Source organism: Cetorhinus maximus, chromosome 7 (assembly GCF_964194155.1).
Source record: "Cetorhinus maximus chromosome 7, sCetMax3.hap1.1, whole genome shotgun sequence".
NCBI lineage: Eukaryota > Metazoa > Chordata > Chondrichthyes > Lamniformes > Cetorhinidae > Cetorhinus > Cetorhinus maximus.
In genome coordinates this window covers 74381428-74408294 of record NC_135885.1, presented here as the reverse complement: position 1 = coordinate 74408294, position 26867 = coordinate 74381428, and the positions used below count along the sequence as shown (strand labels likewise).

General features: G+C 41.6%; 1 protein-coding gene across 5 annotated transcripts in view; it reads left to right on the top strand.

Annotated features, from left to right (window-relative positions):
- sytl2a (synaptotagmin-like 2a) overlaps positions 1-26867 on the top strand; it is a 160025-nt gene that overhangs the window by 127778 nt on the left and 5380 nt on the right. For all 5 annotated transcript variants that reach the window (XM_078545715.1, XM_078545714.1, XM_078545716.1 and 2 more), the window contains 5 exons: positions 2654-2756; positions 5111-5272; positions 8983-9058; positions 9141-9231; positions 19136-19341. In XM_078545715.1, coding sequence (XP_078401841.1) covers positions 2654-2756; positions 5111-5272; positions 8983-9058; positions 9141-9231; positions 19136-19341 — 638 coding nt within the window. The remainder of the gene's footprint in view (positions 1-2653; positions 2757-5110; positions 5273-8982; positions 9059-9140; positions 9232-19135; positions 19342-26867) is intronic.

Below are 26867 nucleotides of genomic sequence, written 5' to 3'. Positions count from 1 at the left end.
GACACTTTTCAAAATAAAATAAACTTGCCTCCAGGTGTCCCTTGCTTTCTGCATGAGCAGTTTGACAGCTCCCACCTTGGCCAGTGGGGCTGCTGATCACTGAGTGCTGGAGAGTCCTCTATTGACCCTTGAACGTTAGGAGCCTACTTGCTTGTCCCTGATTGGATAATGAGTTCGCTTGCTGGTCTTTCATTGGTTGAAACATTGAAGATTGTAGTGGATATGCCTAAAGCACACCGTACAGGGTTCGGACCCGGAACTAGCCCCCATTTCTGGCTCCCAACCCTTGATTGAAAATCCAGTCAATTATGTCTGAATCAATGGACACTGAAAAGTTATTGATAGACTGGAAGCCTGCTAATGTGATGTCCATATTCAATAAAGGGAACAAAATAGGTGCAAACAACAGCAAGCAAATACTGTGGATTCTGGTAATCTAAAATAAAAACAGAAGATTCTGGTTACACTCAGTAAGTCAAGCAGCACCTGTGGAAAAGGAAACAGTGTTGACATTTAAGATTGAAATTTCATTAGGACAAGCAGCCACACACTATGTAAAATAATGGAATAAATTATCAGGACTTTCTATGCAATTATCTAGAAAATAGCAGTCAGCGTGGATTCAGAAGGACAAAGTTCTGCCGAACCTTGACTTTGAGAAGATGATATCACAAGTGAACTGTGGAAAATCCTATAATATGGGCCAGGATTTTCCCGTCGGCGATTTGGGGGCGGGGCCCACTCGCTGACAGTAAAATGATGCGGGATGACGTCAGGAGGAACCCCCGACGTCATCCGGTCCCTTTAAATTTTCAGGAAGGCGGGCAGACAGCGAAATCAGCTGTCCGCCCGCCGACCTGTCAATGGCCAATTAAGGCCATTGACAGGCTAATTAAGATTGTTAAAGACCCTGTCCGTCCAACCTTAAGGCTGGTGGGCAGGCCAGGAGCCCCAGCGGGCTCTTGATTATACATAAAACTTCATCCACTGGCGGGATGAGGTTTCATGTCTTTTTAAAAAGTTTCATAAAGTTTGTGTTTCTTATTAACATGTCCCATCTCGTGTGACATTGTTACATGAGGGGGACATATTAATAATTTTAATATTTTTCTATTTTTGTAGTTTTTTTATCTGTCAGTAATCTCCCTGAGACAGCACTTGGTCTCAGGGAGCAGTGCGTGCGCGAAAGAGTGCACTTTGACAGTTGGGGATTCCCCCCCCCCCCCGGAACAGGAAGCGCTATGCACTTGCTGTTGGGCAGGCCGCTGGGCGGGCCTTAATTGGCCCGCCCACTCAAAATGGTGATGGGCCCGTTTCAGCGGCGGAGCTCAGCTGCCTGCCCGCCCGCCGGTGGGGCCCACCTGCCCACCAAGGGCAAAATTCTACCCATGGTGTATCTCAACTTCCAAAAGCACTTTGATAAAGTTACAGACAAATGCCTACAGATAATCTCCAAACAATAGGGATTTGGGGTAAATCCAGGGAACGTATATGAAACTAGTTGGGAAATCATGTATTTGTTAGGATTTAGGTTGGGGTGGGGAATGCTGAGTGGGATGTCCAGAACTCTTTTGGGGCCATTACCATTTCTAACCCTCAGTGTTTGGACTCATAAACCCAATGCAAAGTAGTCAAGTTTGCAGCTACTAAATTAGGAAGGGCAGTGAATTTTGTGAAGGTAGAAATGACAGAATTACTTGAGTAAAATATGCTAGTGAACAGAACAATGACAGATGAAATTGAATGCATGAGAGTGTAACATAATATATACAAGAAAAGAAAGTAAGCGATACGCTCCTCGAAGGTTGTTGAAATACACACACTCCATGACTGGATGAGATCTAGCAGCCTTTGTAAACTCGAGAGCCAACATGTCCAGCCAATGTAGAGGAGCAATCAGCAGCCAATAGAATGTTGAGCCACATTGCCAAAGCAGTAAAATTTAAGTCATGACCAAATTTGCATCATGCTCTCATCAGACAGTTCATTGCAGCTGCTCATGTCAGGTAGCTGATTGGCTGGTTGTCTTTTTGGGATTCAATCTTGTCTGCTGATGTTATTTAACTTTTTATAAGGCTGAAGATAAGTCTAAAACAAAAAAAAGACTTGAGTACTATACTCAGTTCTCATGACTGAAATATCAAGGGTGATGTTTAAATAAAAGGTGTTACAGAGACAAGCAGTCATACTGATTTCTATGTAAATGTTTGAACAACGAAAGATTGGAGAAACTTGTGCTTTTCATCAAAAGGTTGCTTCTGTGGTGATCTTATAGTGGTATGTAAAATAATGAAAGGAATGGAAAAGGTAAACCTGGAATATTTAATTATTGAATTATATTCAGATTGTTAGAGAAGGGGGATATAAATTTAATTGAGTAAAAAATAAATTTAAGATTAACGTTAAGAAATGTTTTTTCACAAATAATATGTAGAATCAACTTTCAAGGACTGGATGCTCAAATCCTGGAATCTTAAGCAATTGAATAATGGAGGGAACTCTAGGGTCTCTTTGGGTGTGTAATTTATGATTGGCCAAATGGCTTTCCATAATTGTGGGCGGAATGGCCAGATTAAAATGTAGGCTCCAGTAGTTAAAACATCACAAAAATCCATTCCTTCATTTTATCTCATTAAAAGTCTTTTGTTTTTAGGTATGTGAAAAGTTACCTACTTCCAGATAAAATTAAAATGGGTAAAAGGAAAACATCAGTGAAAAAAAAATCGTTGAATCCTGTCTACAATGAAGTACTAAGGGTAAGAGAACTCATCATTTTCTTTCCATGCTTTATAGAGTTTAGCTGTGAATAACGTCTTGTCAGTCTTTTTTTAACATTTCATTTTCAAATGTAAGTTGATGAAAATTTCATTTAGGTTCATTATTTATATTCAAATTTATTCTTGGCCTGCTTACTGGTAGATGGTGCTCTAGTGATGACTTGTCAGAAAGCCTCAGGATTGATCAATTTATTTTACTTCTGAAATATTCTAAGCAAGTTTCACCGTCTGACAGTAATGATAGGGCATGTTAATAGACATTGCACTTCAGGAAAGATATTGGCCTTGGTAGATTCCCAGAATGGTACCTGGTCTTGTACTTAAATTATGAGGATAGCTTGCATAAAGTTGGTTTGTATTTCCTTGAGTTGAAAATATTGAGGTATTTAAAAAATGATAAAGGGATGTGACAGGGTAGATGCAGAAAAACTGCAGGTAGAGAAAGCAGTTAGGAAGGCAAATGGTGTGTTAGCCTTAATTACAAAGGTATCACAGTACAAGAGTAAGGAAGTTTTGTTGCATCTATATAGGGCTTTGGTGAGACCACATCTGGAGTATTGTGTAGCGTTTTAGTCTCCCTAACCATCCCCTTAAAGGCAACAATGGTTCATTAGATTCATTTGTTCTATGAGGAGAGATTGAGTATAATCGCCCCAATGAGAAGCAATATTATTGAAACAGATAAAGTTCTGAGAGTGCTTGACAGGGTAGATGCTGAAAGGCTGTTTTGGTGGGCTGGAAAGTTTAAGAAATAGGAGATGTAGTCCTAAATTACCAACCCCTTATCCAGAGACTGAGCTAAAGAAAATGTCTTGACTCAAGGGGTTGTGGATTTTTGGAATTCGCTACCTCAGAGGGCTGTGGATGCTCAGACATTGAGTATATGTGGGACTGAGATCGATAGATTTTTGGGCACTAAGGGAATCAAGGGATATGGGGACAGGGCAGTCGATGTAAAAGTTCAGCCATAATTGTATTGAATGGCAGAGCATGCTAGGTGTGCTGTATGGCCTACTCCTGTGTTTATTTCTTATGCTCTTAAGCTATTTCCCCTGGTCTGGATTCACCCATCATTGATCAAATTAAAGCTAGGTCAGTTAGGAATGCAATTAGGAAACTTTTTTCTGACAAAGACTATTGGAAATATGGAGTAATCTCCCTCAAATGGCTGTAGATGTTGGGTTCATTGAAATTTTCAAGACTGAGATCAATAAAGTTTTGCTAGGTAAAAGTGTTGAGGTATATGGAACAAAGGCAGGTACATTAAGGTGAGGTACAGATCAGCCATGATCTAATAAAAAGATGGAATGGGATTCAGGGACTGAATGATTTACTTTTGTTCCTAGAGTGAATTCTACTATGCTATTGTAGACCAGCTGTGCATAGTTAATGAAGGAAGGGGAGCGAGAAAGGTCACCAGGAGTGCATTTGGCACAAATGCTAGTGGTCTAGGATTCCACCAGATTTTCCTATATCTACCTTAATTCCTGCTTCCACCTGGGAATGCTGAGAGAAATAGAGCAGCAGTTCCTGAGGTAGTTGTGGTAAAGCCTGGATGAAGGCAGAGAGTCTTGTACTGATTTCCTTTCCCTTCAATTTGGCCTCTTTGGCGACAGTTGTAGGTTTCAGTCTTTGGGGCTTTTTCACCCTTTAAGTGCAGTAGCAAAGATTTTCTGGAATTGCAGCGGTTTCACTGCTGTAGAACTGCTTGATTTCCCTTTTTTTTTGTAGTGACAGGTTCTCTAAGTGGCATTATCTTGCCTTGACCCCCACCCTGTATGACAACTTAACCACAACCCCAGGAAAACAGGACAAGTAGGGTTAGAGAGACAGACAGAAGCCCTGTTTTGCTGCTACCTGTCCAGAAAGGGTGCAATCCAGCCTATTATTGTTCAAGAAACCAAAAGGATATAGAAAAAATATAAAAATATCTTTAAAATTTTTTTTTTAAAAATTGCCAGTGGAGCATTTTGGTTCATTACTTAGTCATTAAGAAATCTGTTACGTTTATATATGTTCCAATAACTTTTTAAATGTGTATGTGTTATTTTTTGAATTGACTTTTTGTGAATTCCTGACCATCTTCCACAAATGTTGCTGTTTATGATTTATTTTGGCTTCAGAATTGCAAATTTGAGTTAATAGATGTGGCCTAATTGGCAGCAAACACACAAAAGTTTTAAGGATTTCTCATGTATAGCTTAATGAAATATGATTAAGTATTTGACAAATGTATATGAATGATTTTCATGGAAAAGTACACCATAGTGAGCACATGTATATCTTTTTTGTTTCTAATCTGATTTGTGTGTTCTCCATATCTCATTATACAGTATAAAATTGAAAAAGCAACTCTCATGGCTCAGACCCTGAACCTTTCTGTTTGGCACAATGACACATTTGGGCGCAACAGTTTTCTAGGTGAAGTGGAAGTAGAATTGAAAAAGTGGGATTGGAGCAACAAGAAAATGGACTGGCACAAACTGAAACCAAGGGTAATTTATAGTAAAGTCTCAAATATTATATAGTACAAATTAAAAAAGAAATTACTGCAATTGTTGGAAATTTGAAATATTGGCCCAGAATGCTGAAACTGCCCAGCATGTCTGTCAGTCTGTGGAGGAAAAAAATTAAAGTTAACAACTTAGTTAGAAAAAACCATTAAATGATGCAGATGATGCAGAAGATCAGCTAATTTGAGGCAATAGAACTATATATATATATATTAAAAAAAACCGGAAGAATGAGGAAAGAAATTATTAAGCAGAATGTTCAGACCAGAATACTACAGAGTTCCCCGGTAAAGAGATGAGATACTGTTTCTGAATTTGCTCTGAAATTGCTTAGACTAGATTTGGAGGCCAAAGATGTAGTTGTCACGATGGGAATGGAAAGAGGTGTTAATGTGTTGACCACAGGGAGCCCAGTGTCACAGTCCTGGGTAGATTGACAGTGTCATAGAATTGCTCATCTAACATGTACTTGACTTTTGCCAATGTTGAGGTTCTATAGCAGTATGTTGAGGAACCGACTAGAGAACAGGCCATTTTAGATCTCGTATTATGTAACGAAAAAGGGTTAATTAACCTTGTTGTGAAAGAACTTTTTTTAGGAATGAGTGACCATAATACACTTTTACACAATTTTTACATTGTGTTTGAATGTGAGGTACTTCAATCTGAAGCCAGGATGTTAAATTTGAACAAAGAAAATTATGAAGGTATGAGGGGCAAATTAGCTGAGGTATATTGGGAAAATGCATTAAAAGGTATGATGAAACATATGAAATGGATAGCCTTTAAAGAATTATTACACTGTTTACAATGTAATTCTTTCAAGACACACAAACCCAAAAAGAAGTCAGTCAACCATCGCTAACAAAGGAAGATAAAGATTATATAAGATTAAAAGAAAAGGCCCATAAAGTTGCCAGAAATAATAGTATAACCTGAGGGTTAAGAGGATTTTGGAATACAGCAAAGGAGGACCAAAAAACTGTTAAAGAAAGGGAGAATAGAATATGAATGTAAACTAACAAAAAACATAAAAGCACTGCAAAATCTTCTTTGGGTATGTAAAAAGGAAATGTTTGGCTAAGACAAATATGGGTCCATCACAAGCAGAGTCAAGAAAATTTATAATGGAGAATAGAGAAATGGCAGAGAAGCCAAATGATTACTTTGTGTCTGTCTTCACTGAGGAAGATGCAAGAAATGTCCCAGAATTAAAGATCCAAAGGATTATGGAGAATGAGGAATCAAAGGAAAGTTGTGTTAGTAAGAAGGTTGTATTTGAAAAATTAATGGGATTGAAGGAGGTGACCTGATATTCTACATGCCAAGTGTTGAAAGAGGTAGCCATGGAGATAGTGGATGCATTGGTGATCATTTTCCAAACTTGTATAGATTCTGGAATGGTTCCTGCAGATTGGAAGGTAGCAAATGTCACCTCACTATTTAGGAAAGGAGGAATAGAGAAAATAGGGAACTACAGACCTTTTAGCCTTACATTAGTAGTAGGGAAAGGCTAACACTGCAGGTGCAGCAAGCAATTAGGAATGCTAATGGTATGTTAGCCTTTATCCCAAGCAGATTTGAGCACAGGAGTAGCAAAGTCCTGCTTCAATTGTATAGAACCTTGGTTAGACCGCACCTGGAGTACTGTGTGCAGTTTTGGTCCCCTTACCTTAGGTAGGATATTATTGCTATTGAGGGAGTGCTATGAAGGTTCACCAGACTTGTTCCTGAGATGGCGGGACTGTCCTATGAAGAGAGATTAGGGGCCTGTATTCTCTAGAGTTTCAAAGACTGAGGGGTGATCTCATTGAAACCTACAAAATATTTAAAGGGATAGACAGGGCAGATGCAGGTAAGATGTTTCCCTTGGTTTTGAAGTCTAGAACTAGGGTACACGGTCTCAAAATAAGGGGGAAGCCACTTAGGATCAAGATGAGGAAAATTTTTTTTACTCATAGGGCTGTGAGTCTTTGGAACCCCAGAGGGCTGTGGAAGCTCAGCCATTGAGTATATTTAAAGCAGAGATTGGCAAATTTCTAAATACCAATGACAAAAAGGAATGAGGATAATGTGGTGGGGAAAAGGCATTGAAGTGGATGATCAGCCATGATTATATTGAATGGTGGAGCAGGCTTGATGGGCTGAATGGCCTACTCCCTGTTTCTGAGTAGAAAATTCTGTTCATTACATTAAACAAAATACAAGCAAATTGCCATTATAATTGGATGGAGTGTTTGGGGTTTGAACAATGATGCAGGACAAAGCAATGGACAGATGTTATGTTCTGTAAATTGTATGAGAAAAAGCAATCAGACCAATATATGCTTGATCCATTTTTACAGGACATCCCAGTATTCCCACCCTTGCTTTGTCCTTTCCTCTCCCCCACCCCATCACCAGTCCCCTGGAAGAGCGAACAAAAATCAGCGAACTTTGCCAGTTCATGAACCTCTGTTAAAATTCCTCTTCTGTCCCTCAAAGGTGATCAAACAGCCTGCAGAGACCCCAAACCATTTGTTATTACTTAATATCTTCCTTCCTTCCAGCTGTGATCTCATAGTTTTCCAGAATTGTCTTAATACCTTCTTGAAGGGCTGCAAGGAGTTAGTCCTTGCTATCATATTTGGAATGCCATTTGACAAGGTTGTCACCTTCCATAAGAAATAAAATTTCAGCTTGTCCAATTTCACACTCTGCCTCAACTTAAATGGATGACCTCATCAGCTCAAAACATACATCTGTATGATATCGATGCCTTTAATGTTAGAGACCTAATTGGGTCCCTTGTAAGTCTGTACCTCGCCAGAGAACCCAAACCCAAGGCAGAAAGCTAATTTCTATAGCTCAGTGTACTTATGCTCTCAGTCATCCACATTACCCCTCCCTGTACCTTCTCCAGAGTAAAAATTTTGTTGTTAATGTGGGGGTCAAGAGGGTAACAGTACTTCAAATGAGGTCTTAACAATGCTTTAAGTATACACGAGTTATATTGGCTTTATATTGAATACACTAACTGATACAATCCAGGACTCTTCACATTAGCTGCAGACATTTGACTGAGTGTTCCTTAGATTCAATCATTATGGCCACTCAAGTTTTTTTTAACCCCATCATTTTGAACTTCACACGCCTGTATCTGCACCTTCCCTATGTATTTGTTGCAGTTGCATGAAAGGGCAGCTAGAAATAGGGGAAAGAGAGGTCTAAAAGTGAGGGAGATGTTGATGTGATTGGTAATAAGACCATATTATATATGGTGGAAGGTGACATGGCAAAGATAAGGACAGTTGGAACTCTTTGCGAGAGTGGGGAAGGAGTAAGAGAAGTAGGTAGATGTGGTCAACCACTGTGTAGAAAGAGAAGTCCAGGAAGTGAAAAGTCAAAGGTACCTATGAAAGTGAGGGATGGGTGGAAATTGGAAGCATAATTAAGGAATTTCTCAAGATCAGAGTATAAGGAAGCAGAGCCAATGTTATTCCCATTGCAACAAAGAAATAAATCTGGGAGGGGACTTAAGTTGTATTAGATCAGAGTGCCACACCTTTTGAAATAGTATTTGCATTCTTAGTTTTAATGAATTACATGTTTGCTCATTTGAATAAAATAGGTTTTAGTATGTCATGGCAAAAATGTTACCAACATTACCAAAGCATTGACTAAATGATCTTTCTTGCTAATAACTTTTGCAGACACTTTCAGTTAACAGGATGGATGACAGGGGTAGCTTAAAAGTGGCTTTCCGCTACATTCCTCAGGGACAAGGAGGTATTTTCTCTTTCGTGTTTTGTAAAAAAATTCTGCTTATTTCCTGTTGTACCAACATACTAATTGATGCTTCTCCACACAGGAAAAAAAGCAGGTGAAGTTCAGATTTGGGTGAAGGAAGCCAGTAATTTACCACAGATTAGGCCAAATCGTTTGGATCCATTTGTTAAATGGTAACAAGATTACCTTACTACTACACTCACTGAACTTTATATACATTCCATATTATACTTCACTATGTCTTCTCCAAAGTAAGCTTGTTTGTGAGATGCACCTCTGTTTCCATGTTAGGGGAGATCGTAAATGAATGAGACACTAACCTCTCCTCTTCACTTTCAAAACCACCATTGCCACTGTCTTCTGAAAAAACTGACCATTGACTGCTCGTTTCTCATTATTGCCTCATTGAGAGAAAAGGGAGGGTTCCCAAGCTCTTGAACATCACTTCCCAGGTCCTTACCCATTTCTACTACAACTCTTAATTTGAAGCCCTCTAACCAGGGTTTCTGTGCCTCCTTAGTACTGCAACAACCCCCAGCCAGTTGCATGAAAGTGTTGCATTATCTTTTTTACAGCCCTTGATGTGATCATCTACACCAAGACTCATCCATTGTCCATCTCTGCAGAAATTGCTTGCCTCCACTCTTCAGTCACCAATTTCTTTTCGCCCTGCAATGATTGCTTTCAGAGCCCCCAATGATCCAAACTTGAACCCTTCTTCTTTCTCATTTACATGCTGCTGACCCTTACCAGTGTGATTCACGGACATGGAGCCATCGTGTGTATATATGCTGATAATACCAAGATCTACTCCTTCACTTTGTCATTCATGTCTTTGTGACCTCCAGATTTATTATTCCAATCTCATCTCCTTCACCCTCCATAAACTTAGGCTTAACCATAACCTTGTTGTTAATATCCTTTTCTTTACCAAGTTCCAGTCACCTATCTGACCTTCACTGTTTGCCAATCCTCCAACTCATAGGGCTGAATTTTGCCGTCGGTGAGCAGAGGGCGGGGCCGACGTCATCCCGCCCCATTTAAATTTTCAGGAAGGCAGGGGCACAGCCAAATCAGTTGAGGCCATTGATAGGATCATTAAAACAATTTAAGGACCTGCCCATCCAACCTTAAGGTTGGCAGGCAGGCCAGAAGCCCCGGCGGGCAATAGAAAAAACATGAAACCTCATCCACTGGCGGGATGAGGTTTCATGCAGGGTTTTAAACATTTTAATAAAGTTAGTATGTATATTATGAACATGTCCCATCTCATGTGACATGTCACATGAGGGGGACATGTTAGGGAATTTTTTTTTTCGATTTTTAACATTTTTCAGAGTGTAAGCGATCTCTCTGAGGCAGCACTTAGCCTCAGGGAAATGTGCGCTCTTTCGTGCACATGCGCGAAAGAGCGCACTCTCGTTTTTGGGGAATCCCCCCTCCCACACAGGAAGCGCATAGCGCTTCCCACCGGACGTCACGCTGGGCGGGCCTTAATTGGCCCGCCCACGTAAAATGGCGGCGGGGCCCGCTTCTCCGGTGGGGATCGGCACCCTGCCCGCCAGAGATTGGGTCAGGCCCGCCCGCCCGGCAGGCAGAAAATTCTGCCCATGTATTTAAAATTAGTCCCACCATGGTCTTGCCTCTCCCTTGGCAGGAGTTTTGCCGTCAGGCTCAGTTGGGGATCAGAAGACCACGCTGTATCGATGAGTCACTCCTGTGATTTTCCCCAGATTGACCAATGAATGGCTGGAGGGCAGGCCCGCTATACAATTAAGGAAGGTGGTGAGCTCTCAAAACTAGAGGGGCAATCAGAGGCCCTCCAGCTCCAAAGTAGCAGCAGGATTCCATGACTGGTAAATGAGGGAGGGAGCACCCAAAAATGGAGGTGAAGAAAATGTAGGAAAATACTTGTGAAGGCTCTTGCAAACAGATTCATGTTTCTTTCGTTCTTTATTATCTGGGCTATTCCTTCTCCCTTTCCATTCTACCTGTCTTTTCAAAATGTTAAGTACTCTGGAATATTTATTTCCTAACCTTGCAACCATGGGCTCAATTTTACCAGTTCCAGATAGTGGGAACAGAAGTGGAGGGGCCAGTAAAATAGCAAGGTTTGCATCTGGATGCCTCACAGTGATGGACTGTGAGCTGGATTGGCTGCTTGCTCCATGGAGCAGACACACAATTCCTAATTAAAGCCCAAATTTGGGGCCATTTTGAGGCCGCCAGCATTTTGCCTTTGGAAGTGTGCTCCCCTTGCCACATGCAAGGGCATCAGCTTCATGGGAGTGGCCACTCTGCAGCACTCTGGGGCAGGAGGATGGGACATCAGAACCAGTGGCTTTATGACCCAGAGAGGGGGCCATGGGCAGGGAAGGCAGTCCCTGCAACCGAATGGGCCACCTAGAGAAGTTTCCTCCTCCCTCCCGTGGGACCGACCACCCTCTGCCCCCTAGATTTTAATTTTTACATAGTTGTCTAAGTGTGCCTCCATTTTGAGGAACACTCAAGGTCTCCTGGTAGTGTGGCTGAGGCTTCAGAACTGCTGGCCCTCACCAGGAGCCTGGCTGCCATCTTTGGTTGTCTTTTTTGGACTGGAGAAAGGTCTGTGGTAGGATTCCCCAGCAGTCATTGCACTTGTGGTACACCATTTATTGTGTGTGGCTATAATCTATGTAAATCATCAGATGGGAAATGATGTAAGGTCCCGTATGATAGGTAGTCTGCAGTTTGTAGCCAGTCCATGTAAGATCAAGAGCTCTCCAAGATTGTACATATGCTACTTAATCTTAATGAATAAAGAAGCTGCATTTGAGTTTACCAATCCCATTTGAGTGGTTGGTGCGTTTGTGTTCAGGAGTAAGAAAAGGAAACTGAACATGGTGGCAGCTTGTGGTTTCTGAATATTTTTGATTTTAAAGTACATCGTGGCAGCCATGAGACCACAGAGACCATCTGTGACAACTCTCCGACATTGGGATTTCACGTTCTTCAGACTCAATCCGGAGGTCCACTGAATTATTGAGCATTGACGTGCTGCAGCACAGCAGCACATTGACCTGTCACAAAACACACACAAATTGGTGATCTTCCTGTTCATCTTGGAACTATAGCAGCAATCTACAGGTTCACTTGTAGAGGCTGAAAATATAGCTGAGAGGTGCAGCACTAGGCAGTACTCAAGGAGCAACTGTGATTAAAGAGGTCAACAGATTGGTAGCAAAAGTGGGTGATCTGTCATTTCGGTTAGTGCCAGGGAAGATCAATCAAACAAGGCTTGAGAAGGCTTAGAAAGGCTGGGAAAAGCCATTGCAGCTATTAGTGTTTTTTGGCATCGTGGTGCATTCGTGCCAAAACTTTGTGAGCGGGACCTGAAAAAATGCACAGGGGACAATAGTGCCACACACCCAGAGCAGCAAAAAAGGCATAGGAACTGGGCGTGGCAACCAGAGATATAGCAGGCAGTTGGACTTGTAGCATCTTTAATCCTGAATACCAGGAAAGCAGAAAAGCTTGTTCCTATTTCCAAAAACAGAATCCCAGGAACATGGCACAATGTCTATCAACTTTCCATATCTCAACTGGAAGGCTGCAGATATTCTCTCTGAATTTAAGCTGTTCAAGCAGTGCTGAGTGTTATGGTTTATCAATTCAGCAGTGTATGAATCGGACAAGCGAGCAGTTGTGATAAAAATTGCAATAGGTGATGAAGGGCTTCTGAGATTAAATACTTCTGGGTATCAGAAAAGGAACAGAAGGATCTTAATAATATGTAGCCCAATTTAGAAGACCAACTGCGGGTCAAGCTCAACTTTGGCATTTACTGCCTGGAAGTCATGTCCTTCAGACAACAGTCAAAGGGGTCTATAGACAACTTTGTTAGTCACTGTAGAGAAAATGGCAGACTTTTTTTTCTGATACAAGTTTGGCTGAGCAAATCGCCGAGTTGCTGATAGCGTCAACATCAATTGATGCTTATCGTAAAGATCATCTTTGGAAGTCAAAGGGGTAATAAACTCTTGAAGCACTGCTGAAGGCTGGGCATACATGAGGCAATCCTTGCAGGCCAGCAAAGCCGACAATCTCGGTGTGCAGCTTCAACGATTAACACGGTAGTTAGGCTAAGTAACACAGCAAACCATGCAAAGATATGGTTTTTTGCCTGCACCTCATTGTCTGGCATATCACAACATATTAAAGGGCATTGGAGACACCAGTGTTTTTAAAAAAAGTACCCAGCAGAGGTGACAAAAGCTTGTGGCAAAACCCAGATAAGTGACAAACAGATCTAACACTCTGGCAGGAGCAGAGTGTGTGCCAAACAGTATGGGAAACATCCAAGAAGTGGCTAGCAAATCTGAAGAAGTAGATGACAATGATGACCAAAATCCTACAGAGCGTGGTGAGCAAGCATTTCATGCTATCAACATCACAGATTGCACAGATACCATTGCATTGTTAGAGGCATTCACAACCATCAACATCATTCTTCCTCAAAGTGGATAACAGATCTTGGGCAAAGCTTGACACTGGAGCGAATGCCAATATTCTCCCTCATAGAACCCTAAAGGATGTGTACCACAGAAGTGAAAGACATTGGCACAGCCAACAACTGTAAAGCTCATGCCATACAACAGATAAGCAATTCATGCATTGGATCCATAACACTGAAGTGCAGATATGGGCAATCAGAATGGTTGTTGCAATTATTCTGCATCATCAATATCAGAGATCTTGCAGGCCTACCAGCATGTAGAAACCTGACATTGGTTACAATCCATGGGATCAGTCAAATGTCTGAAAGATCAAATTTAGAGGGCAAACTTACCAATTTGGTTCTTGACCTTACATTGCAATACCCAGATTGTTTTGACATGATAGGTAGTTTTAGAGGAGATGCTGTCTTACATCTGCAAGGGAATGCTATTCCATCTATTGACCCTTCACGTAAACATAGTGCCCTAAGATGGAACAAGACGGGATCATTTGCAAAGTTCAAGAACACTGTCTGGTGCAGCACCATAACGTGTTGTCAAAAAAGATCGGTCCATCAGAGTATGCTTAGACCCTACACATCTGAGTAGAGCATTAAAGCAGTGCCCACAAAAAATTTCTATGCTGAGGAATTAAATCCTAAGTTTGTAGGGGCAAAATTTTTCTCAACTGGGTGCAAAGAACAGCTATTGATCAGTTCACTCGGCAAAGAATTCACAAGCATTGACTACTTTTAGGACTCTGTTTAAGCACTATTGCTTTCACTGGTTACACTTTGATAGTCTATCAGCCAAGACCTCTTTGAACAACATATGGACAGGATCACTTTGAAGTACCAGGGTGTATCTTAAAACAGATGACATTGCTGTCAACTGTAAAAGAAATAAGGAACACAATCAAACCTACATTTATTGATGGAGGCAGTGTGAGGGACTTGCCTTAAACAGTTTCAAGTATGAAGTCAATGTTCAACATATCAATTTTTTGGACTCAATTCATTCTAGTGGTTTCCATCCAGACCCAAGTAAATTGGAAGATATACATGCAGTGCCAACTCCACAAGGTAAGGATGATCTCCAATGCTGTTTGGGGTTCTCAATTTTCTTTCTTCATATATTTCCAACTTCACATGGATAGCATCACCATTTCGGGAATTGCTGAAGAAAGAAGTGGCTTTTTTATGGCCTAAAGGTCACCAACATACGTTAAACGAGCTCAAGAATTCACTATCTGAGGAAACATCCTTACCACAATTCTTTCTTCTGAGAGAAGAGACTACATTGGAAGTAACTACTTCTCAAAAAAGGCTATGAGCCTTTATACTTCAAAAGGGTAAGTCACTTGCATTTGGTTCCAAAAGCTTAGCAGCCCAATTAAACTACAAAGTAGAATTTGAGATGTCATCTCTTGTATTTGGGATCATGCAATTCTATATCTACCTCTATGGGAAGAAATTTGGCTTGGTGACTTACCACAAACTGCTCAATGATTTTACGGAAACCATTAACTAGTGCACTCCTTGGTTACAACATCTTAGTTGAGGTACAAGGCAATGACTACGACATAGGCTATAAATCTGGTAATTTATGCCAGATACCTTAAGCAGATTGCCAAATCCTATCAAAACTGCAAACGTTTCACTAGATCTGCAAGTAGATTCAATTTTTTGGTGAAGTTGAAGATATACTATAGATAAACTTGATGAGTTTTGGGCAGCAGAAATGCTAGCAACCGCAAGCAGAGACATCTAAGAGCCCGACTCTACAAGAACTCTGGAAGACCATAATTAACAGATGGCCAGGTTTACTTCAGGACATTCGGGAGTTATTGAGACTGTTTTTGGCATACTGGGATGAGCTTGTTAAAGGAAAACAGGTTCTCTTTCTTGAATCACTGCAACTGGATATTTAGCAACAGTTACACCAAGCACACATGGGCATAGACTGTACTAGAAGGCTAGCATGAGAACCATTGTATTGGCCAGGGATTAATGGTTACATTGAGACAACTGTCAGGGAGGGCAAGGCATATTGAGTAGATATGCTCAACTACCCCACAAAGTTCCTGCACACCTGTGGTCTAGGATTGCCACTGACCTTTTTCATGTCCTTGGTGATGATTTCCTAGCCATGACCGACTATTTTTCTAAATTTCCAATCAAACGTCAGTTACAAGATACATCCAGTGCAACCATTGCACATATGTTGAATGCTGTTTGGAGCACTACAGGAGATCATTTCAAGCAACAGACCTTTATATATGGGCAAGCCATTTCAGAACCTATGTGAGAAGTGAGGAGTGGATCACATTACTTTGTAACCACACTACATCCTAGGTTGAAAGGCTTGGCAGAGTGCATGGTTTGTACCATGAAATCCTTAATCATCAAATGTCGGCAGACCAGGCAAGACTTGCATGTTGCACCTCAGAGCAACACCCCACTAAGTGCAATTATTTCTTCACTGGTGGAACTGATGTTTGGCAGACAGGTGCAGACAACTCTACCGAGTCATCATCCATCTACGCTTCCAGGTATACGGGATGAATTTTTGGAAAGACAGGGCAAGGTGAAAGATGTGCATAATCAGCATGCAGGCAAAGAATTACCAAGCTTAATGGTAGGAAAGAGTTCAGATTTTATATGCCTCTGATAGAACATGGAATCCAGCCGAGGTAGCTGGAAAATGCCATGTACCAAGATCGTATGGGATACATCAAATGGCATGATGTCGAGACAGAATTGATTTCAAATCAGGGAAGTTTATAATCATGAAACAAGCAATTCCATTGCAAGCAAAACAAGGTCAAAGGCAAGATCTAAGCACATCACTCCTTCAGATAAAGATAATTGTGAGAACGATCAGCAATCTCAAACTAGGTTTACAGTTACCAGATCAGGGCATATCAGCAAATTACCATTATGCTTCATAGATTCATAAGCTCACAACCTTGTAAAGTTGTAAATTTGTACTGTATAAGTTTGCTGTACTGTAGATAGTTGTTGGTTGTTTATTAATAGGGGATCATTTCAAGTTAGAAAAAGGGGGTTGTTGTGGTATATCTTTAAGCAGGTGTAGCTACGATTTCTGTATATTTCCAGATAGGAAATGATGTAATGTACCACATTATAGGTGGTCTGCGGAGCATAGTCATCCAAGTAAGATGTGTTACAAAGAATTCTCCAAGAGTATTCATGAAGATTAAGTAACACATGTATAATGAATCCAAATTTGAGTTTACCACTTTCATTGGAGTGGTTGGTGAGTTTGTGTTCAGTGGTAAGAAAAGGAAATGCAACAGTTGTTAGGACCACTGCATTCTTGATATATTTTAATGACCTAGACTTGGGTGCACAGGGCACAATTTCAAAATTTGAGGATGACTACCAAACTTGAAGTATTGTGAACTGCGGAGGATAGCAATAAACTTCAAGAGGGCATTGGCTGGTGGAATATCAGACAAGTGGCACATTAAATGTATTGCAGAGAAGTGTGAGGTGATACATTTTGGTTGGAATATCAAGGAGGGACATTATAAAATAAAGAATACAATTCTGAAGGGGGTGAAGGAGCAGAGGAACCTGGGAGTGTATGTGCACAAATCATTGAAGGTGGCGGAGCAGGTTGAGAAAGCAGTTAATTTGTATTTGACATTTTGGGCTTTATAAATAGCAGCATAGAGTACAAAGGCAAGGAAGGTATGCTGAACCTGTGGAGAATACTGGTTTGGCCCCAAATGGAGTTTTGTGTCCAATCCTGGGCGTCACATTTAGGAAGGACCTGAAGGCATTAGAGAATGTGCAGGGAAACACTTATGAGAATGGCTCCAAGCATGAGAACTTCAGTTACATGGATAAATTTGAGAAGCTGGGGCTGTTCTCCTTGGAAAAGAGAAAATTAAGAGGAGATTTCTTAGATGTTCAAAATCATTGACAGAGTAGATGCGGGCAGAACTGTTCCCATTGGCTGACAGGTTGAGAACCATGTCACCAATTTAAGGTGATTGGCAAAGGATGCAACATTGACCTAAGATAAAGCTTTTTTACCCACAGAATTGTTAGGATCTGGAATGCACTGTCTGAGAGTCTAATGGAGGCAGATTTCATTGAGGTTTTCAAAAGAAAATTGTATCATTATACGAGGAGAGAATTTACAGGGCTTTGGGTAAAAGACGGGGGAAGACTAAATGAGTTGCTCCTGCAGAGAGCTGACGAGGACACCATAAGCCAAATGACCACCTCCTTTGCTATAACCATTCTATGATTCTAGTATGAGTAAAAGAAATCTTGTATAGGTTACGGATTCTTGTTCACATTTACTTAGAGTCAGAGACTTTGGTTATATTTTTGTCACTTTTCCAAATGTAAATTGTTACGTCAATGTTTCTCATTCAATATTGTCCTGGCAGTGATGTGGGGTAGTTTTGAGCTCTGGCCTTCAGCTGGCTACCTGGAGCAAGTTCTAAAATTTCTTTCTAAATCTGTTGCAAACTTGCTTTCTTTCAGCTAAGTGAAGTTATATTTTTAGGTGCTATTCCTTTTATACTTAACTCTTTAATTATTTTTGGTACATTTTTAGGGGTTTTGAAGAATATATTTTCCATGATACTTCCTATTTTTGGCCAATCTTCTGCCTGACTGCTCTCTGGTGTTCTATAGTGGTCATCCTTTCTTCCCCAGTGCTCATTCTGGCAACTTTTGCCATCCCTTGGCATTTCTCCATTACCTTGCTGCACTTTGCAATGTCTGGCTCCCCAATATCAATTTACCCTGTCTGTTCATGACTGGTGTTTACTATGTCCTCCCGTTGCCCCAAACTTACCTGGTTCACTCCTCCATTCTGACCAAGTCTTCAGTCATCACATCCTGCACTTTTTGAGTTCTCTACCTGTTACATCTCTTTAAAATCCTTTCAAAACCTACCACTCCAGCCATGCATTAAGTTATTCCCTGTAACTCTTCTCTCAACTCCAGTCTCTTTCACACACACTTTGCTACACTATAGATTCTATACAAATGCAAGTTGATTGTTCATATTAGGAAATAGGTTTTGCTAGACGTTCTCAGGTCTGTACAAGATCCAGTAGTTGAAGTAGTGGTTAAGTACTCTGAATTAGTGAGCTGGCAGGTCAGCTGTGCAATGCCAGCATAATTTAGTATCTGGAGGACTGTAAACTAAAATAAAAAATTATAGTGTCCTGTCATGTTGAGGACCTTGCATTATTTTCGGAATCCTTGCCAATAATTGAAAACGTAAATAATTTAGGACTCCACAAAAAAATATTTTATAATATTTTCAGTCAAGTTCTCCAATTTTTGTCTCAAATATTTACTATTTTAAATTTTATTTTATCTTATTTAACTATTTAGCAGCAAAATCTTACATCTGAGCCACACAAATAATACTTGATGCTTATCTTTTTGATTTGGTCATGCCATTGCATTAACAAAATTGAAGTTCATGTCAGTGTTCTGGGGCATGCGTGTGGCAAAACCAATTATTTTCCTGACAGTGAACCTAGGTGTTTGAGAATGGAGAAACTTTTGAGTCTGCTGTAAACGCATTTCTTTTTTTGCCCTGCAAGCTTCATTCTTCCAGACACGAGCAGAAAAAGTCGTCAGAAGACTCGAGTTGTGAAGAAAAACAGAAATCCCGTATTCAATCACACCATGGTTTATGATGGCTTCAGGACTGAAGATCTTAAGGATGCATGTGTTGAACTTTCGGTCTGGGACCATGACAAACTGCTGAATCACTTTCTTGGAGGACTAAGGATTGGCCTTGGCACAGGTAATAGCCTCTGAGGCATGAGAATTTCACTGTAATCTACTGCAGTCAACTGGTAATTATTCCTGTTGTGAATTTCACAACCTTGAGCGAGAAAACTCGAAACAATTCTACAAAGAAAATTGCAATTTGTAACCTTTTTAAATATTGGATGTAGTGCCCGTACATCCAAAATTAGACTACAATCCCCAGTCAGGCGACTACAATCTCCAATTAAAACTATAGGTTAATTGGTATTGGAAGATCACTAATATAATTAGCTATTTCAAACATGATGACTTCACAGTGAGCTGCCTTGTGACTGAATAAAACTATTTATCAATTGTTCCCAGTGTCAGAGGTTGCAACCCCTTTTTCAGTAAAGGACTTGTTTCTCAATTTTTAATCTCAGTCTAAGTTAATACATGTGGACTTCCTGTTGATGAACTCCTTAACCTGGAAAATGCTTTTGTACAAGTCCAGGACATGCAAAATTGCCATGGAGGGTTCTTTTTGACTGCTTGCCCACGTTTTAATCTCTGGTATTCACACAGGTGATCACAGAAATGCAAACATGTGATGCCCATCAACTTGGTCAAAGGCTTTGAAAACTGTTGGACACAGCGTGGCTTTATTGGTCTATAATTCTAAATTACAGTATTGTAAACAAATTCACACACATGTATTTTGTTTAGTTTGGACAATCTGTCTTAATTAATAGTGCTCTTCTTCTAGGTCAGTGTTTATAGCTGTTCTGTAGCAATTGGCTTGCTTGACACCATACCATCAGCCTGAACAAAAGAGGATTTCCACTGTCAACTAATTTGAGAGTAGTAGTTCCTGTGTTGAGAGAGCTTGTCAGTCCTTGGGGGGAGAGGGGGGAAAGCACACATTGGAGAGCTCTTTTCCTTTTTTAGTTATTTGGTCTCAGGATGTGAGCATTATTGGCAACACCAGCATTTATTGCCCATCCCGTACTTCCCTTGAGAAGTGGCAGTGAGCCACTGCCTTAAGCCACTGCAGTCCTTGTGTTGGAATGCCCACAGTGCTGTTAGGGAGGGATTACCAGAATTATGACCCAGTGACAGTGAAGGAACAGAAGTCATGATTGTGTATGACTCTTGAGGGGGACTTGGAAATGGTGATGTTCCTATACATCTACTGCCCTTGTTCTTTGAGGTGGTAGAGGTTGCAGGTTTGGAAGGTGCTGTTTAAAGGTGCTTGGTTAGTTTCTGCAGTGCATCTTGTAGATGGTACACACTGCTGACACTTGTGTACCACTGGTGGAGGGAATGAATGTTTTTGGTACTGGATGGCATGCTGATCAAGCTGGCTGCATTGTCTTGGATGGTGTTGCGCTTTTTAAGTTTTGTAGGAGCTGGTCTCATTCAGACAAGTGGAGAACATTCCATCAAGCTCCTGATTTGCGCATAGTAGATGGTGGACAGCCTTTGGGGAGTCAGGACATGAGTTACTTGCAGCAGAATTCCCAACCTCTGAACTGTCCTTATAGCCACAGTATATATATGACTGGTCCCAGTTAAGTTCCTGGTCAATGGTAACCCCCAAGATGTTGATGGAATATTCAGTGATGGTGATACTGTTGAGTGTCAAGGGAATATGGTCAGTTCTGATGTTGCCTGGTACTTGTGTGGCACAAATATTACTTGCCACTTATCAGCCCAAGCCTGAATGTTATCTAGGTCTTGCTGTTGTTGGGCATGACTGACTTCAGAATCTGAGGAGTTTTAAATCTGAAAACAATGCAATCATCAGTGAATATCCCCATTCCTAACCTTATGTTGAAGGGAAAATCATTGAGGTAGCAGCTGAAGATAGTTGGGTGTAGGACACCACCCTGAGGAATGACTGCAGCAATATCCTGGGGCTGAAATGATTGGTCTTCAACAATCACAACCATTTTCCCTTGTGCTAGGTATAACTCCAACCAATGGAGAGTTTTCTCCTGATTCCCATTGACTTTAATTTTGCTAGGGTTCCTTGATGCTACTTTGAGAGACTTATAGGGTGGGAATTGGCTGGATTGGATTTGTCCAGCTTTTCATTGATAGGATATACTTGGGCAATTTTCCACATAGCTGGAGAAATGCTAGGATTGTCGCGGTATCTGAACAGCTTTGCTAAGGGCGCAGCTAGTTCTGAGGCAGAATTTTCCATTTGGCGTGCAGGCGTGTGCCCGACATGCCTGAACGTGAAATAGTACGTGATGACATTGGGCGAGTGTCCCGACGTCATCATGCACTTGCGCGATATTTCAATTGGCGGGCGAGCGCGAGAGTCGGCAGCGCACCCACCAACAATTAAGAGCCCTATTGAGGCCATTAATCAATAAATTAACATGTATTTTTCACTGCCTGTCCAATGTTACGGTTGGCAGGTGGGCGAATCAGCCAGGTGGCCTTTGGATTTTTTAGGAAACCGCATCCACGGGTGGGATGAGATTTCTGACATTAATTTTTTTTAAAATACTAACGTTTTGACACAATTTTTATTATGTTTCTGTTCATGTGAGTGAGTGCTATGTGAGGACATTTTTTTTTCCAGTTTTCAAAATCATTATTTTTGATTTTTAAATTCTTCAGCTCCCTGAGGTAGTTCCCTCCCTCAGCTCTTTTTTCCCCAGTACGTTGATGACTGTATCAGTGTCGTGTCCTGCTCTTGCCCTGATTTGGAAAACTCCATGAACTTTGCTTCCAATTTTCACCCTTCTGTCAGTTTCACATGGTTCATCTGTGACTCTTCCCTTTCCTTCCTTGATTTCTCAGCTTATTGCCAGAAATGGAGACAATCAACTAATATTCATTCTCAGCCCAATGACTCCCACAGCTACCTCGACTGGGCTTCCTCGCACACTACACCTTATGAGGACTCCATTCCGTTCTCCTAGTTCCTCTGTCTCCATTGCATCTGTTCTGATGATGCAGCCTTCCCCAACAGTGCTTCTGAAATGCTTTTTTTTTCTTTAACCAAGGATTCCCCTTCATCACCACATGTCCCGCACTTCTGCTATCACTCCTTCCCTCCCTCTCAGAACCACAATAGGGTTGCCCTTATCCTCACCTTCCACCCCAACAGTATCCATATTCATTGGATCATTTTCCACCATTTCCGCCACCTTCGGCATGATGCCACCACCCAACACATCTCCCCCTCCCCTCTCCTTTCAGCATTCCAAAGGGACTGTTCCCTCTATGATCCACTCCTCAGTCACCCCCAATATCTTGCCCCTTCCCACAGAACCTTTCCATGCAAACGCAGGAGGTATTAAAAAGCCTGCCCTTTTTACCTCCTCTCTTCACTCTCTTTAAACCAATTTGGCAGGGGGATGGGATCCTGAGAAGAGGTTCAGCAGGGGTAGACACACAGCCAAAATTAGAAGAGAGAGCAAGTGAGTCTGGAAGGCATAGAAATTATAGGCAGGGTGATGGGATCCGGAGAGGATGTTCAGCAGGGGGAGATGCACAGCCAAAATTAGAAGAGAGAGCAAGTGAGTCTGGAAGGCATAGAAATTATAGGCCAGCTAAGGCACAAGGGAGTTTGGCAAGGTTGGATGGTATTTATTTTAATACAAGGAGTCTGACGAATAAGGCAGATGAGTTGAGGGTGCAAATAAACACATGGAAGTATGATGTCATTGCTGTCACAGAGACATGGTTGAGAGAGAGGCAGGATTGGTAGCTCAATATTCCAGGATATAGGGTCTTCAGGCGAGACAGGGAAGGAGGTAAAAGAGGAGGGGGTATCGCAATATTGATCCAGGAATCAATTACAGCAGTAAGGAGAGGGATGACATCTTAGAAGGCTCCTCAAATGAAGCCATATGGGTAGAACTTAAAAACAAAAAAGAAGCAATCACATTGCTGGGAGTGTAGTTTAGGCACCCAAACAGACAGAAATAGAAGAGCAGATATGTAGGCAAATTTCAGAGAAGTGTAAAAATAATAGGGTAGTAATAATGGGAGATTTCAACTTCCCCGACATTAACTGGGTTAGTCATAGTGTGATAGGTTTAGAGGGAGTGGAATTCTTAAAATGCATCCAGTAGAGCTTTTTAAGCCGGAACATAGAAGGTCCTACAAGAGAGGGGGCGGACCTGGACTTAATTTTAGGGAATGAAGCCAGGCAAGTGGTAGAGGTATCAGTGGAGGAGCATTTTGCAGATAGTGATTATAACTCTGTTAGATTCAAGGTTGTTATGGAAAAGGACAAGGATGGACCAGAAATCAGACTTCTAATTTGGGGGAAGGCCGGTTTTAATAAGATCAGATATGATTTAGCCAGAGTGGACTGGGAGCAGCTACTTTTAGGTAAATTTGCATCAGAGATGTGGGACTCATTCAAGAAGGAAATAAGGAGAGTACCGGGCTAACATATTCCAGTAAAGACAAAGGGTGGGACCAACAAATCCAGGGAACCCTGGATGTCGAGGGATATACAGGATTGGATAAAGAGAAAAAGGGAGGTTTATGGCAGATACCGAGGGCTCAAAACAGCGGAAGCCCTAGAGGAGTATAGAATGTGTAGGGGAGAACTTAAAAAGGAAATTAGGAGAGCAAAAAGGGGGCATGAAAAAGCATTGGCACGAAAAATAAAGAAAAATCCAAAGTTATTTGACAAGTACGTTAAGAGTAAGAGGATAACTAGAGAAACAGTAAGGCCCATTAATGATCATAGTGGTAATTTGTGTGTAGAGCCGGAAGACGTAGGTATGATTCTAAATGAATACTTTGTGTCGGTGTTCACAAGTGAGAGGGACGACGTGGGTATGGAAATCAGGCAGAGGCACTGTGATATAATTAAAGAAATTAGCATAGAAAGGGAGGAGGTTCCAAGTGGTTTGGCAGGCTTAAAAGTAGGTAAATCTCCAGAACAAAAACAGAATTACCTGGAAAAACTCAGCAGGTTTGGCAGCATCGGCGGAGAAGAAATGCTGCCAGACCTGCTGAGTTTTTCCAGATAATTCTGTTTTTGTTTTGGATTTCCAGCATCTGCAGTTTTTTGTTTTTATCTCTGTGATAAATCTCCAGGCCCGGCGCCCGGATGAAATGTATCCCAGGCTGTTGAGTGAGGCAAGGGAGGAGATAGCAGGGGCGCTGGCAATAATTTTCAATACGTCTCTGGCCACAGGCGAGGTGCCAGAGGACTGGAGGACAGCCAATGTGGTACCGTTATTCAAGAAGGGAGGAAGAGATAAACTAGGGAACTACAGGCCAGTCAGTCTCACCTCAGTGGTGGGGAAGCTATTGGAAGCAAATCTGAGGGACAGAATTCATCTACACTTGGAGAGGCAGGGATTAATCAAGGACAGTCAGCATGGTTTTGTTAAGGGGAGGTAATGTCTGACCAATTTGATTGAATTTTTCGAAGAGGTGACCAGGTGTGTAGATAAGGGCAATACATTTGACGCAGTCTACTTGGACTTTAGCAAGGCTTTTGATAAGGTCCCACATGGGAGACTGATGACGAAGGTAGGAGTCCACGGGATCCAAGACAATTTGGCAAATTGGATCCAAAATAGGCTGAGTGGCAGGAAGCAGACAGTGATAGTCGAGGGGTGTTTTTGTGACTGGATGCCTATGTCCAGTGGGGTTCAACAGGGATCAGTGTTGGGTCCCTTGCTGTTTGTGGTATATATAAATGATTTAGACTTGAATGTAGGCGGGTTGATCAGTAAGTTCGCGGATGACACGAAAATTGGTGGGGTGGAAAATAGTGAGGAGGATAGCCTTAGATTACAGGAGGATATAGACAGGCTGGTCAGTGGCAAATGGAATTTAATCTGGGTAAGTGTGAGGTGATGCTCTTGGACAGGACAAACAAGGCATGGGAATACACGATGAATGGTAGGACCCTGGGAAGTACCGAGGATCAAAGAGACCTTGGTGTGCATGTCCACCGGTCCCTTAAGGTCGCAGAACAGTTAGATAAGATGGTTAAGAAGGCAAATGAGATACTTGCCTTTATTAGCCGAGGCATAGAATATAAGAACAGGGAGGTTATGCTGGAACTGTATAAAATACTGGTTAGACCACAGCTCGAGTATTGCATGCAGTTCTTGAATCCGCATTATAGGAAGGATGTGATTACACTAGAGAGAGTACAGAGGAGATTTACCAGGATGTTGCCTGGGCTGGAGAGTTTTAGTTGTGAGGAAAGATTGGATAGACTGGGGTTATTTTCCCTGGAGCAGAGGAGATTGAGGGGGGACATGATTGAGGTGTATAAAATTATGAGGGGCATAGATGGGGTAGACAGGAAGGAACTTTTCCCCTTGATAGAGGGATCAAGAACCATAGATTTAAGGTAAGGGGCAGGAGGTTTAGAGGGAATGTGAGGAAGAATTTTTTGACCCAGAGGGTGGCGGGAATCTGGAACTCACTGCCTGACAGAGTGGTAGAGGCAGAAACCCTCATAACATTTAAGAAGTATTTGGATGTGCACTTGCGATGCCATGCCATGGCATACAAGGCCATGGACCTAGTGCTGGAAAATGGGATTAGAATAGTTAGGTACTTACAAAAATCTAATGCGGATGCTGGAAATCCAAAACAAAAACAGAATTACCTGGAAAAACTCAGCAGGCCTGGCAGCATCGGCGGAGAAGAAAAGAGTTGACTTTTTGAGTCCTCATGACCCTTCAGCAGAACTGAGTAAAGTTAGGAGAGGGGTGAAATATAAGCTGGTTTAAGGTGGGGGGTGGGGGGAGAGAAGTTGTGGGGGGGAGGTGGTAGTAGGGACAAGCAAGCAGTGATAGGAGCAGATAATCAAAAGATGTCACAGACAACCTGGTCCAACACAAACTGGAGGAACGCAACCTGGTCCAACGCAAACTGGAGGAACAGCACCTCATCTTCCGACTAGGCACTTTACAGCCTTCCGGACTGAATATTGAATTCAACAACTTTAGATCTTGAACTCCCTCCCCCATCCCCACCCCCTTTCCGTTTCTTCCCCCTCCCTTTTGTTTTTTCCAATAATTTATATAAATTTTTCTTTTCCCACCTATTTCCATTATTTTTAAATCTATACCTGTAATGCCCTGTCAGTCTTTCCACCCCATCCCCACTAGAGCTGTATCTTGAGTGTCCTGCCATCCATTCTTAATTAGCACATTCTCTTAGATAATATCACCACCTTTTACATGTCTTTGTTCCTTTGTCTGTGACATCTTTTGATTATCTGCTCCTATCACTGCTTGCTTGTCCCTACTACCACCCTCCACCCCCCAACTTCTCTCCCCCCACCCCACCCCCCACCTTAAACCAGTTTATATTTCACCCCTCTCCTAACCTTACTCAGTTCTGCTGAAGGGTCATGAAGACTCAAAATGTCAACTCTTTTCTTCTCTGCCGATGCTGCCAGACCTGCTGAGTTTTTCCAGTTAATTCTGTTATAGTTAGGTACTTGTTTGCCCGACACAGACTCGATAGGCCGAAGGGCCTTTTTCTGTGCTGTAGACCTCTATGACACTGTCCAAAGCCCCAACTCCTTCCAGGTGAAGCAGCAATTCATGTGTACTTCTTTCAATT